Consider the following 13,204-nt stretch of genomic DNA (forward strand, 5'->3'; position numbering starts at 1 on the left):
AAACACAAAAACTTAAAATCACTTTGTAAATAAAAGTAAGAAAATTACATTAGAAACAGCACAAAACCTGAGCACAACAAACAAACAAAAACAAAATGTCCTTGATTGGATGTACATCATTAAATGTCTTTTAAGGTAAGCAGCATCACACTTAAAATTTTGTCTGTCAGTTAAAATGCTTTTAGTAAATTAGGCATTGTACAAGTTCTATAGCACATTTGACCTTTTTGAGCTAAATTCAGCTGTTGAACATGAGTAATAAAAAAAGACTTGTTTTACATTCCGTGTCAGTTTTAGCACCCAGACATGCAGACTGTGATATACAGAATACAACATGTCTCAGCATTTTATGGGCTGTAAAATGAGTTTTATCAGTCCTGCATACTGATTAGTGGTGAATCAGCATCAGGTCTGCTGCTCATTCAATGTGCTGCTATGAAAATTGGCTTATATTTTATATTATATACTGACTGCTTAAAATGTTATCTTGAGTCATGGGTGTATTATGACCCATTATAATATAGTAATTTATAGTTTATTAGGTATTTACTTATTTAACTTAACTTAAAACATTTGAGATTCTTTTTTTGTGGGAAAATTCCTAAACATTACAAAACATCATATACACTCTTACAAGATGCTGGCTTATTATCAGTTCCTTGCATTAGAAGAAAAAAAATCAGGAGAAAACAAGCTTTTTTCTTATAAAGCTCCCTAACTTTGGAAAAAAAACTTCCTGTTACTATTTGTGCCTAGTTAAAAACATCTCTTTTGGTTAATCCCCCATTACAGACTGTATTCCATTATAATCTATTTATCACCTACGACAGAAAAACATTGCTGAAATTTAGGGTTTCATTACAACTCGAATTAGTATAATAAAAATGAAGGTGCATTGAATTAAATGCAATTATTACCACTATTATTTATCCTTCTATATGTTCTAAACTCTGATTACAGTTTTTTTATCTCTATTGTTTAATTTTTCTTACTACTTCCTTTCCTGATCCTACACCAGACTTTATATTTCTAAACCCCCTTTTTGCGTTTCTAATCCTCACAATCCTTTATGTTAACTCTATATAGGGTTGGGTTCTGGTGCCTGTGTACCCTCTGGATCAGGCTCTGCCACTGTGTAAACTCACCAATATTTGCCGCAGTCCTAACCCGTCCTATCCCCTTTGTTTTTTTTTATTCCTTCCTGTTCTCTTTTCTATTTCATTTTCATGTATTAAGAATTTCATGTAAAACATGTCTTACTTTTGTTTTGTCTCAGTTCTGCCCAGCCTCCATTTCCTTGTTTCCTGCTGCAACTGATTGGCAATGTTCACATTCATTCACACCACACTAGATTCTGCACAGCTGTGTATATGACTTGTGTATATGTGTTTCTCCAACGTGGACTTTTATATTCATCCTGAGCATGTGTCTTACACTCACTCACACCATCATAGTTCATGACTGGCTTTCACATTAGCCATAGCCCTTCATTATCTCACTCTCTATCCAGTTATTCTTGTTGTTCTTCTGTTTGTTGTGCTGTCTGGTGTTCACCAGAACTGCATAGTTACCTCTTGTGAGTCTTGTGAGCCACTATTGACCATACCAATACCATGAAAATTCTCATCGTGAAAAATGCTACATAAATATACTTTAATTGAACCAAGTAAAATGTTGAATAATCCTGTAAGTGCTAAAGTTGATGATGCATAAATTATATTTTCATTTATTTCAACAAATAAATAATACATAATATGCTAAATGTTTGATTATAATTACATTGGTTTACTGTAACAATACATTTATTTGTTACATCAATTAAAGGCTACCCAATATTTCTCAAGGCTATGATACATCACAGTCTGCTCTTACAATTACAATCTGCAGTAAAAACATACAATAAAAAGGTCTGTTTTAGTAAAAACATACAATAAAAAGGAAAGTTCTCAAAGACTCAAGAACCTTTTTTTCATAACAAGGAGCCAATGCTTTTTCAAGCTAGCCTTAAGCATTTGTATTCGTTTGACTCTGTACTATATTTTAGTTAGTTTATATAATTTAATTTCACCATGCTCGTTTACAAATACAGTAAGATACGAATACACCAAAGCCAATAAACGCCAATTTGTAAGAACTGAGCTGTGTCTGTGATGTTGAGGAGCTTCACATCCCACAGCACTGTCTATTGTGTTCAACTGCACTACCTCCATTCTCCATCTCCATTACACACACACACACGAAGACTGTACATTTACACTGTATATTCTATTTCTTATTTGATTGTATTTATATGTATCTTTATATTTTATATTTTATCTTTTTTAACTTTGTGTATTGTGTAACCTGCTGCTGGATGCCAAGAATTTCCCCCCGGGGATCAATAAAGTATCTATCTATCTATCTATCTATCTATCTATCTATCTATCTATCTATCTATCTATCTATCTATCTATCTATCTATCTAGCATCTCAATAGAAATATAGGAATAACACTGTTTTGATTGTCTGTTCCACAACTGTATAATTCTTTACTTCTTTTGTAACTGACAAATGATTAAATGCATTATATTAAATCCCATTATTGCAGAAATATGAGTTGATCAGAGAGACGGTAGGGTATCTATGTCAACCAGTGAGTTCATGGCCTTGACCATCTCGGCTCAGGACCTCCCACCTGGGCTACAGCATTAGGAACTATAGCTAAGGAGGAGCTAACATCTCTGTTTACTCTGTTTACAGCTTCTGTTTACTCTATTTACAGCTCCTATTTACACAGCTAGTTAACGTTAGCTATCTTCTGTAAGTAACTGTAGGTTTAAATCGGATCTCCAGTCGATTCTGCATTTAACGGAGACCTTAAATATACAGTTTGACAAGGTAGCACAACTCAACAGAACACCGGTCAAAGCGGGCGTCATTCTCACTGGATTTTATGATATATAGTGGACTCTGGGGCTTCGACGTTGTAAAACTGACCAAGTACCGAATCACCAAGTCTGAGGTAAGATTTTAGTAGCCTTTGGCATAGGTTATTCGTGCTGTCGTGGGGGGTGAGGGGGAGGAGGGGACTGGCAGTCTCTACTTGCACTCGCACCGCGGCATTGATAACATTTCTCAGCAGCTCGAGTCTGAAGTTAAGTGAAGTTTAAGGGTTAACTTTACCTAGCACTCAGTGCTATATCTTTAAGCACCTTTAAGCATCTTAAGCACCATTTAGCACTTCTTTTTTTGTACCTGGGTGTGGACTCTGTCGTGTATGTTTTTTGTGTGTTTTTGTTTTTTGTTGTTGTTATTTGTGTGCTGTTGGACAAATGAATTTCCCCATTGGGGATTAATAAAGTATCTATCTTAACTAAGGCTGTATCTCTGACAACAGTTTTGCAGCTGCAAAATTGACTGTGGGGTGAATTGTATATTCATATTCATGAATTTTATATATACATTCATGAATTAGAGACTTCTAATTCAGTGATCTAACGCAGGGCTAAATAAAAACACCTGAGCACTTTTCTAAAAAAAAAATTCATACATACAAAAGACCACAACTATAAATTTGAAAATGAATTTAAAACTGATGCATTGAGACCTTTAATTATTCCCTAGCGGATTTCTAATTATGTTGAGCTCTAAGTTTATGGTTCGATGTATGGTTAAGTAATTAATGATTGAAGATCATTACAAATAATCTACAAAGCATTTACAGGGCTGGTTTAAAATAAGGCATTTTTACATTTCATTTCATTTCAGATTTTTTTTTTGTCAGTTACACTTTTCATTTTAGTTCGTGTTTACTTTAATAAGCCAAGCTGAAAGAAGTTCTTAAGCTGGTGTATGTGTGTTCTCAGTCTGTGCTGATGTGTATCCAAACACAGTCTAATCTGAGAAAGTAAACATCACCAGCTCTGTCTACATCAGCATTCATAATTAACCTGTAGACACGCTGAAAAACCTCTTATCCTCGTTATTATCTGATAATGAACAATAGACCGCTGCTTTCAGGAAACACTAAAGTGGACCAATAACAAATCATTCATTTCGCACCTGAAAATACCGGTTCTCTCTCTCCCCCTTCCTCTCTCTCTCTCTCTCTCCCCATTAGCAAAGATTAATTGTAATACCTACTTGACTGTAATAAACGGTGTTGCATCAGAACAACAATAAAGTACAAACAATGCAATAGCACCAATTAGCACTAATAACAAACAGTTAAAATACAGGTGCTGGTCAACGAATTAGAATAATTTGAAATAGTGCAATCATGAAATTCTTTGAATGCATTTTTTGTGCAGAAAGCAAATCAGGTGTTCACCGCACCTGTCCTACTCGTTAGACTAATCACAGAACTCGTTACCTGGAAAAATATTTGCTCAGCTGAGCTTTCCAAAAGGCCCATTTAGGCCATTTAACTGTGACACTGTTGTTTTATTGAATTAGAATAATGGAGAAACCGTTTCATTGAATTAGAATAATTTTTATTATAATTACAATCATCACTTTCTCAGTATTTTGTGGCTGCCCCCTTGGCTTGTATGACTGCCTGAAGTCTCCGCGGCATCGATTTGACCAGCTTGTCGCAAGTTTCCGCACTCACAGCTTCCCAGGCAGTGGCGATGTTCTGCTTCAGTTGGTCCAGCGTAGTAGGCTTTCTGTCGCGAATTTTCCGCTTGACGATGGCCCAAAGGTTTTCAATGACATTGAGGTCAGGCGAGTTGGCCGGCCATGCCAAAACTTCAAGCTGTTTTTTAGTGAACCAATCTTTGGTCGACTTTGCCGCATGAGCCGGTGCAAGATCCTGTTGAAATATGAAGTCTTCTTCGCCGAACTGTTCCTCAACAGTCGGAATCAGGAACGTTTCCAGAACATCTTGATATACGGCAGCATTGACAGTCTTCTTGAGGAAGCAGAGTTTCCCTACACCTCGAGCGGACATGCATCCCCAGACCATAACGCTCTGGGGAAACTTGACGGATCTTTTCACGCACTCGTGGTTGTAGGTTTCGCCACCACGACGCCAGACACGAGGACCTTGGTCACCGAAGGAGATGCAGAAGCGTGATTCGTCACCGAAGACCACTTTCTGCCTGTCTTCAGCAGTCCACTCGCCGTGTTCTTTGGCCCACTTCAGCCGTTTCTCCATTTGTTTCTTGTTCAGCATCGGTTTTACTGCTGGAACGCGAGATTTGAAGCCGAGTTCGCGCAGACGACGGTAAGTGGTTGATCTGGAGACGTCAGCGCCGGTCTGCTTGTTCCACAAGTCGGTGAGCTCGGAAGTGGACTTGAACCGGTTGCTGACTGCGATCTTTCTCAGCTGCTTGTTGTCGCGAGCAGAAGTTTTTCGGACGCTGGAACAGTTGGTGCGCTTGCTGCAGTTTTTCTTGAGAGCTTTGCAGACGGAAGACTGGCTGATGCCGAGCTGCTCAGCAATTTTAGTTTGGGTCAAGCCTTGTTGGCGAAGAGAGAGAATATAAGGGGCACAATCCATCAAACTTTTTGACAGGTGACCTTTTGACCTTTGCTAGGTGCCTTTTTTGACCCCTCCCCCACAGCACATGCCTCCTTTTCTGGAATGTGACCTTTGACCCCTCAGATCACCCTATGATGCTGTCAGTTATTAATTATGTTTTCAATCATCTGTAATTACTTTTGACCTTTGCTAGTTGCCCTTTGACCCCTCCCCACACCCCGTGCCTCCTTTTCTGGAATGTGACCTTTGACCCCTCAGATCACCCTATGATGCTGTCAGTTATTAATTATGTTTTCAATCATCTGTAATTACTTTTGACCTTTGCCATGTGCCCTTTGACCCCTCCCCACACCCCGTGCCTCCTTTTCTGGAATGTGACATTTGACCCCCTCAGATCACCCTATGATGCTGTCAGTTATTAATTATGTTTTCAATCATCTGTAATTACCATTGACCCCTCAGATCCCCTGACCCTTGAACTCTCTTAATTATTTTTCTGACATCAATGACTACGAGTCTCCGGTAATTATGTTTTCAATCATCTGTAATTACCCCTGCCATTCGTCATTCATGTTTTGGATATGAGGTAATTTAAACCATGGTGACACACCGCCCCGCCCATCCCTCCGCCCTTCCTGCCCCATCCCCACCTCTTCCCGTCCCGCCCAGCCCCGCCCCCATCATTATTCAGATTGTCCTGATTGGTCAAAAAAATTCCCGCCAAAAGTATTGACCAATAAGGTTGTTATTCCTATGGAGCAATCACAGCAAGCCTGCGAGTGAAATGTGTATTTAAGAGTTAGCGAGATGTGTGAAGGACCGAGAGAACGGAGCAATGGCTTGTGTTTCTGAGGTTGCTGAAAACCAAAGCTTCCCATACCGGGATTTGAACCCGGACCGTCTGGATGAAAGCCAGAAATCCTACGCGTTAGACCATATGGGAGGATCTGTAGAAGAAGAGCACGATGACGAGAATCTAAAAAGGTACCGAACAAGGGAGAGCATTCCTGAACCAATCGCTCAAGGAGCGCTCAAGACTCAAGTCTGGCGTTTGTCAGATGGAACTTACTTTGGTTTTGTTTTTCTTAAGGATATATATAGCGTTGCTATGTACGTCGGAAAAACGGATAGATACGATGATGCCTCAGCTCGTTTTACTTTGAACCATATAGAATGGTTTAGCTTCAGAAGACACTGCTCTGTTTTTAATGCCTACGTCAATTACAGAAATACAGAATGCAGCCCATTTTTTCAGGAGAACATGAATTTAATTTGGAAACCTCTGAATACAGGAAAGTCTAGGCGTTTTAATCTCGCGCCGGTTATGACAAGCCTCGGATGTAATGTAAGCCTCAGTGTCATTCAAGATTTAAAATGCTATGCAATTGAAAATGACCTGCACTCGTGCGATTTCCAGGTTGTTTTTAATTCAGAAGACTTTAAAAGAATGAATCGTGTCTACTTCGCAATAATTGACAGTCTGTTCTATATGAACAAATAGATTTTCTGATTATTGTCAAACATACAAAACCAACATTAATTATATTCTTAAACATTAAACTTTTATATTACATTTTAATACTTTTTTAGCCTATACTTTTCTATACTTTAGCTAAATTACCTCTCTTTCAAGTGAGTTGAGATGCTTACCCCACTCCTTGAGTCTAAAGAGAGGTAAATGGTTGCTGATGGAGTTAAGGGGTGGGTGGGAGGGTGGCGGTTTCCTGAGTAAGATATGAATTAGTTAGATCAATCAGTGTATTGATGGGTAAAGGAACTAGTGAACTAGCCCATTGTTCGATTCTCACATGTTGCTTCATGTGCATCTGGCTAAAAGGGATTCCAGACTCCCAACAGAGTATAGACTATTGATGATTCAACAGCCGGGGGTAAATGCAGTAAACCATTTACCCCAGGATTGGTTTACAATCCTCAGTCTATTGTTTGTTAATGAATGTTCTGATCAGATCAGCAAAATTTAAAACAGAGCAGTGTCTTTTGATGTTTTGAATCCTTTGTTAAAAAAAAAAAAAAATGAAACACACACACACACACACACAAACTCACACACACCACACACCTCCCACTCTTTTCTGTGATGTCATAACCTGAGGTCATCAATCAAAATCACTGTATAAAAACCCCTTGGTAATCCACAAGCCACATTCTGGAGACAGCCCAGACGCTTGAAGACCTCAAACGCTTTGACGCTCCTCGATTTCAACCGCAATATGGACTTTGGTGAGAGAAAAAACTTTTAATATGAAATTATCACAATATATTACTTTTATTAAAATTACCTTTAAGTAGTTAAATGACTGTTTCTTATGGTTTAATAGGAATTTAATAGGAATCACTCATCTTTCAGCTTAATTAATGTGAGTAGTTAACATTGTTCTATGTATCCTATGCAAAATCGAATGTAAGTGATATTTAAGACTACTTTTCTACGTAATATATGAAATATGTAGTATATACAATCATCTTTTATTTTATTTTAGGATCAGAATGTTTCATTGTTGAAACTGTGACAGACTGTGATGCTGTGACAGACGAAAGTGTGCTATATCATCCATTTCAAAGTAAGTTTTTATTAATTTTTGATTAAAAATAATTATTTAATTTCAAACATGATGATTTGTTTCCTTCAATATGAAACTCAAATGTTTATTTATATTTTCTATAGCTTTTCATCCGGAACCTAGTAACTACGGATTAACCATTCACGGTGAGTGAAACTTAATGAAATATGTAATATATGTAAATATTTAATTTAAAATATTCTAACTCATGTGATTTCTGTTCATTAGAAAACAGTTTCACCCCGGCTTTGTCTGACAATCTACAATTTGATGATGTTAATTCTGGTAAGAAACTTATACACACAGGCTTACTCTTACAGGGAATGGCGAAAAAAGTAAAACATGTTTTCTCTTTTCCTTCCATAGTGACAAGTCAACAATCAAATGATTACCGACCAACTACACCTAGTGAGTCAAATTTTGAAATTATGTAATAATTATCCTTTGTTAAATAACGTGCGCTAATTGAAATCTTTTTTTTCGATAGGAAACAGTCCGGCTTTGTCTGACAATCTACAATTTGATGATGTTAATTCTGGTAAGAAACTTATACATACAGGCTTACTCTTACAGGGAATGGCGAAAAAGTAAAACATGTTTTCTCTTTTCCTTCCATAGTGACAAGTCAACAATCAAATGATTACCGACCAACTACACCTAGTGAGTCAAATTTTGAAATTATGTAATAATTATCCTTTGTTAAATAACGTGCACACACTCACACACACACACACATACACACACACACTCCACCCATAGCCCCCACCCCTGGGGGCCCATGGCTCCTGTTCTTCAATAGTCCCACACACACACACACACAAACACACACAAACACACTCCACCCATAGCCCCCACCCCTGGGGCCCATGGCTACTGTTCTTCAACAGTCCCACACACACACACACACACACACACACACTCATGCATACAGCAATAATAATTCTAATTTTTATTTATTTATTTATTTATTTTTGTATTACAGATCTCCAACAACAAGAAGAATGCGAACTGGACGACCTGTACGACTTTCGATATCTGAAAAGGGCCGTGGAAATTTCGCTACGGAGGCTGGAACGTGCAGCTGCAAGCAGATCACGGGAGGAATTTAGGTTGGCTTTACCTTTGTTTACAGACCGTGTAATGCTCTTGGTTAGACATTGTGTTGAGGATATAGATAATAATGTCGCAGAAACGCCCCGGTTGTGATTCTTTGTTAAATAAGAATAAATCTAAAAAATCCAACAACTCACCTTATTCAAATGAAACAAACAATAACCCACATTCATTAATCAGTGAACCAAGTACCTCAAACCTACAAACAAATCATGTAGAACACAACACAGCTCTGAACCCTTTTCTGTTAGAAATGGTTAATGAGATTAATGGTAGTAATGAAAGGTTGACTTCTAATAATGAACACAGCTCTGAAATTGTATCTAATCTAGAAAATACATCAGAAACACCATACAATTTGTTTTCGGGATTAAGCGAATGCTTAACCAACATACAAAATGCATTAATAGAACACAACACAACTCTGAACCCTTTTCTGTTAGAAATGGTAAATGAGATTAATGAGGTTAACGAAAGATTGGGGTCTATTGATGAACACAGGGATCATGAATTAGCTTCTAATCTTGAAAATATGTCAGAAAATCTATCCATCATTCAATCCGCTCTAACGCAGCACAACACATGCACAGCTCTGAACCCTTTTCTAATGGAAATGATAAATGAGATGAATGAAAGCATGACAGAACCACAACCTTGTGTCGCCACTGTACCATCCCCTATAAATGATTCGTTTGAAACATCTCAGGAATTATTACAACAACTAAACCAGAGTCTCTTGAGATTAAATGAAATTCTTGCAAACATGGGTCAGGATTCACACATTTTACCAAGTAGTCCTGTTAACGAGAATGTTTCAAATAGCCCTTCTCCATCTACTGATGAAATAGAGTATATCCATACACTCAACAATTGTAATGAGCAACAGCCGGAAATACATCAGATGCCTAGTGTGAGTGAGGGAGAGCAAATGGGATTTGGGAGAGATGATCAACCCGGACATGTTTTAGATCCAAACATAGTTATAAATCGTATAGACAACTTCAATACAACAGAAATTAGACGGAGGATAAACTTTTCCTCATTAGGAAACGTTGATTCATTTGGGGATTTTTACAACTATGTGTTGGAGGTTTTAAACCGCATGCTTGAAGTTGGGAACGCTAAAGTAGGCCCACGTGACGTAGTTCATGTTGAAATACAAGGCGAATCTCTCAATGTTTCATCTCGTGTTGAGGTAATCAACGGTAACATAGAACTCGATTCGATTCTGACCATGATAGAAAAATCGATACAGAGTAGGTTTGAAATACTTTCTGATGAAACTATAGAACTGGTGATTCGAATTGTACATGCACCACATGGTGGTACACGCAATAGTATGTCCAAGATGTTCAATTCTGACGTTGTACAACAAAAAATTAGACATCTATACGTTTTTGATAACCGTGACAACCTTTGTTTTGCTTTAAGCGTTTCCAAATTGCTGAATCCGGAACAAAGTGATTATCAAATAGAACAAAACGCGAGACAATTACAATCTGATGTAGGATTATCTGTAAATGATACGGTTAGCTTTGCAGACATTACACGATTTGAGCAAAAGTTGAATTGCAAAATTGTAGTGTTGTTCCGAACCACCAAGGTCAAAAAAGGGTATTCTTTTTTTCAGACTACCAAAACACCCCACAGCAAAACCTTGTTTCTGTTTTTGCACGAGAATCATTATTATGGAGTGAAAAACCTCAAAGCTGTACTAGGTACAACGTACGTATGTTCTTACTGTTATGCAGGATTTAACGATAAGAAACATCATAAATGTGATTACCACTGCAACGTGTGTCTCGACAGCGAATGTTCCAAACGTGCTAAGCAAACTGTACAGTGCAAAGACTGTCTGAGGATCTGTAGATCCCAGTATTGTTTTCAAAAGCATAAATCTCAGAATGGTACGGATGAATCTTTGTGTAAAACTAGGTTCTACTGTACCGGGTGCAACACATTGCAGGATCGTGGTTCAAAAAAACACGAGTGTCGTAAAGCCCTGTGTAGACACTGCGGCGCTAAAATTGAGTCTAACTTTGATCATCAATGTTTTATGGAACCTTTAAAACGAGAACAGTCGGATGAAAAGTACATCTTTTATGATTTTGAATCTAATCAGGAGACGGGCTACCACGTAGCAAACTATATATGTTGCATTGATTTTAAAGGTAATGTTTGGTCTGCTGAAGGTGCCGATTGTGTTTCCGCATTTTTCAAAAAGTTTCGGAGGAACAAATACAAAGGTTATACTTTTATAGCCCACAACGCTAGAGGGTACGATTCCTACATACTGTTGAACCGTTTAGTCGTAGAAGGTGTTACGCCTCGCCTCATAACACAAGGCGGTAAAATCTTGTGCTTTGAAGATAAAAAGTTTGATCAGAGATACATCGACAGTCTCTCGTTTCTGCCCATGAAACTTAGCTCAATTCCCAAGGCTATGGGATTCACGGCTGAAAAAAAGGGGTATTTTCCGCATTTCTGGAATACCCAAAAAAATCAAAACTATGTAGGTCCATATCCACATCCCGAGTTTTACGGTGTAGATAGCATGATGTCAAAAGAGAGAGACGAATTTTTTGAGTGGTACAAAACACTCGACGGAAAGGTCTTTGACTTTAAGCAAGAGTTGGTTGCTTATTGTCAAAATGATGTTCGCATACTCAGAATGGTTAACATGTTCTCAGGCAGGAAGTTGGTTCTAAAGATTTTCAAACATACGCTAGCTATGGTGATGCACTTGAACGGATCTACACCCGTGCTACTTAGTATCTCATTCCTGAAAGCCATGCACCCCATTCTGAGTATGCGAACATCATTTTGACAATAAGCAACCAACTCTTGCTTAAAGTCAAAGACCTTTCCGTCGAGTGTTTTGTACCACTCAAAAAATTCGTCTCTCTCTTTTGACATCATGCTATCTACACCGTAAAACTCGGGATGTGGATATGGACCTACATAGTTTTGATTTTTTTGGGTATTCCAGAAATGCGGAAAATACCCCTTTTTTTCAGCCGTGAATCCCATAGCCTTGGGAATTGAGCTAAGTTTCATGGGCAGAAACGAGAGACTGTCGATGTATCTCTGATCAAACTTTTTATCTTCAAAGCACAAGATTTTACCGCCTTGTGTTATGAGGCGAGGCGTAACACCTTCTACGACTAAACGGTTCAACAGTATGTAGGAATCGTACCCTCTAGCGTTGTGGGCTATAAAAGTATAACCTTTGTATTTGTTCCTCCGAAACTTTTTGAAAAATGCGGAAACACAATCGGCACCTTCAGCAGACCAAACATTACCTTTAAAATCAATGCAACATATATAGTTTGCTACGTGGTAGCCCGTCTCCTGATTAGATTCAAAATCATAAAAGATGTACTTTTCATCCGACTGTTCTCGTTTTAAAGGTTCCATAAAACATTGATGATCAAAGTTAGACTCAATTTTAGCGCCGCAGTGTCTACACAGGGCTTTACGACACTCGTGTTTTTTTGAACCACGATCCTGCAATGTGTTGCACCCGGTACAGTAGAACCTAGTTTTACACAAAGATTCATCCGTACCATTCTGAGATTTATGCTTTTGAAAACAATACTGGGATCTACAGATCCTCAGACAGTCTTTGCACTGTACAGTTTGCTTAGCACGTTTGGAACATTCGCTGTCGAGACACACGTTGCAGTGGTAATCACATTTATGATGTTTCTTATCGTTAAATCCTGCATAACAGTAAGAACATACGTACGTTGTACCTAGTACAGCTTTGAGGTTTTTCACTCCATAATAATGATTCTCGTGCAAAAACAGAAACAAGGTTTTGCTGTGGGGTGTTTTGGTAGTCTGAAAAAAAGAATACCCTTTTTTGACCTTGGTGGTTCGGAACAACACTACAATTTTGCAATTCAACTTTTGCTCAAATCGTGTAATGTCTGCAAAGCTAACCGTATCATTTACAGATAATCCTACATCAGATTGTAATTGTCTCGCGTTTTGTTCTATTTGATAATCACTTTGTTCCGGATTCAGCAATTTGGAAACGCTT

The 13,204-nt window shown here is 38.1% G+C and overlaps 1 protein-coding gene and 1 non-coding gene across 10 annotated transcripts; one reads left to right on the forward strand and one right to left on the reverse strand.

Annotated features, from left to right (window-relative positions):
* Nucleotides 1-6,335: 6,335 nt before the first annotated feature.
* On the reverse strand, nucleotides 6,336-6,407 carry trnae-uuc (transfer RNA glutamic acid (anticodon UUC)). Its single transcript has one exon. It is a non-coding gene; the product is annotated as a tRNA-Glu (tRNA).
* Nucleotides 6,408-7,361: 954 nt separating this feature from the next.
* On the forward strand, nucleotides 7,362-9,252 carry LOC125782624 (uncharacterized). 9 transcript variants are annotated; one of them, XM_049467277.1, is made up of 8 exons: nucleotides 7,372-7,705; nucleotides 7,966-8,046; nucleotides 8,151-8,192; nucleotides 8,275-8,331; nucleotides 8,413-8,454; nucleotides 8,534-8,584; nucleotides 8,665-8,706; nucleotides 9,029-9,252. In XM_049467277.1, the coding sequence occupies exons 1-8, from the start codon at nucleotides 7,696-7,698 to the stop codon at nucleotides 9,250-9,252; spliced, it is 549 nt and encodes a 182-aa protein (XP_049323234.1). In that variant the 5' UTR covers nucleotides 7,372-7,695. The 9 variants fall into 9 exon arrangements, 8 of the variants coding, with proteins under 8 accessions (XP_049323242.1, XP_049323229.1, XP_049323223.1 ...); XM_049467285.1 differs by lacking the exon at nucleotides 8,151-8,192 and having other exon boundaries at nucleotides 7,362-7,705; XM_049467266.1 differs by having other exon boundaries at nucleotides 7,371-7,705; nucleotides 8,275-8,454.
* Nucleotides 9,253-13,204: the final 3,952 nt, after the last annotated feature.

The sequence above is a fragment of the Astyanax mexicanus genome, chromosome 1 (genome assembly GCF_023375975.1).
Source record: "Astyanax mexicanus isolate ESR-SI-001 chromosome 1, AstMex3_surface, whole genome shotgun sequence".
Taxonomy (NCBI): Eukaryota; Metazoa; Chordata; class Actinopteri; order Characiformes; family Acestrorhamphidae; genus Astyanax; species Astyanax mexicanus.

What these genes read in the sequence shown, in the direction of transcription:
- LOC125782624 (XM_049467266.1), top strand. An exon ending in CTACGGATTAACCATTCACG is followed by an intron (nt 8,193 to 8,274) that starts GTGAGTGAAACT and finishes TCTGTTCATTAG; the next exon opens with AAAACAGTTTCACCCCGGCT. An exon ending in TTACCGACCAACTACACCTA is followed by an intron (nt 8,707 to 9,028) that starts GTGAGTCAAATT and finishes TTTGTATTACAG; the next exon opens with ATCTCCAACAACAAGAAGAA.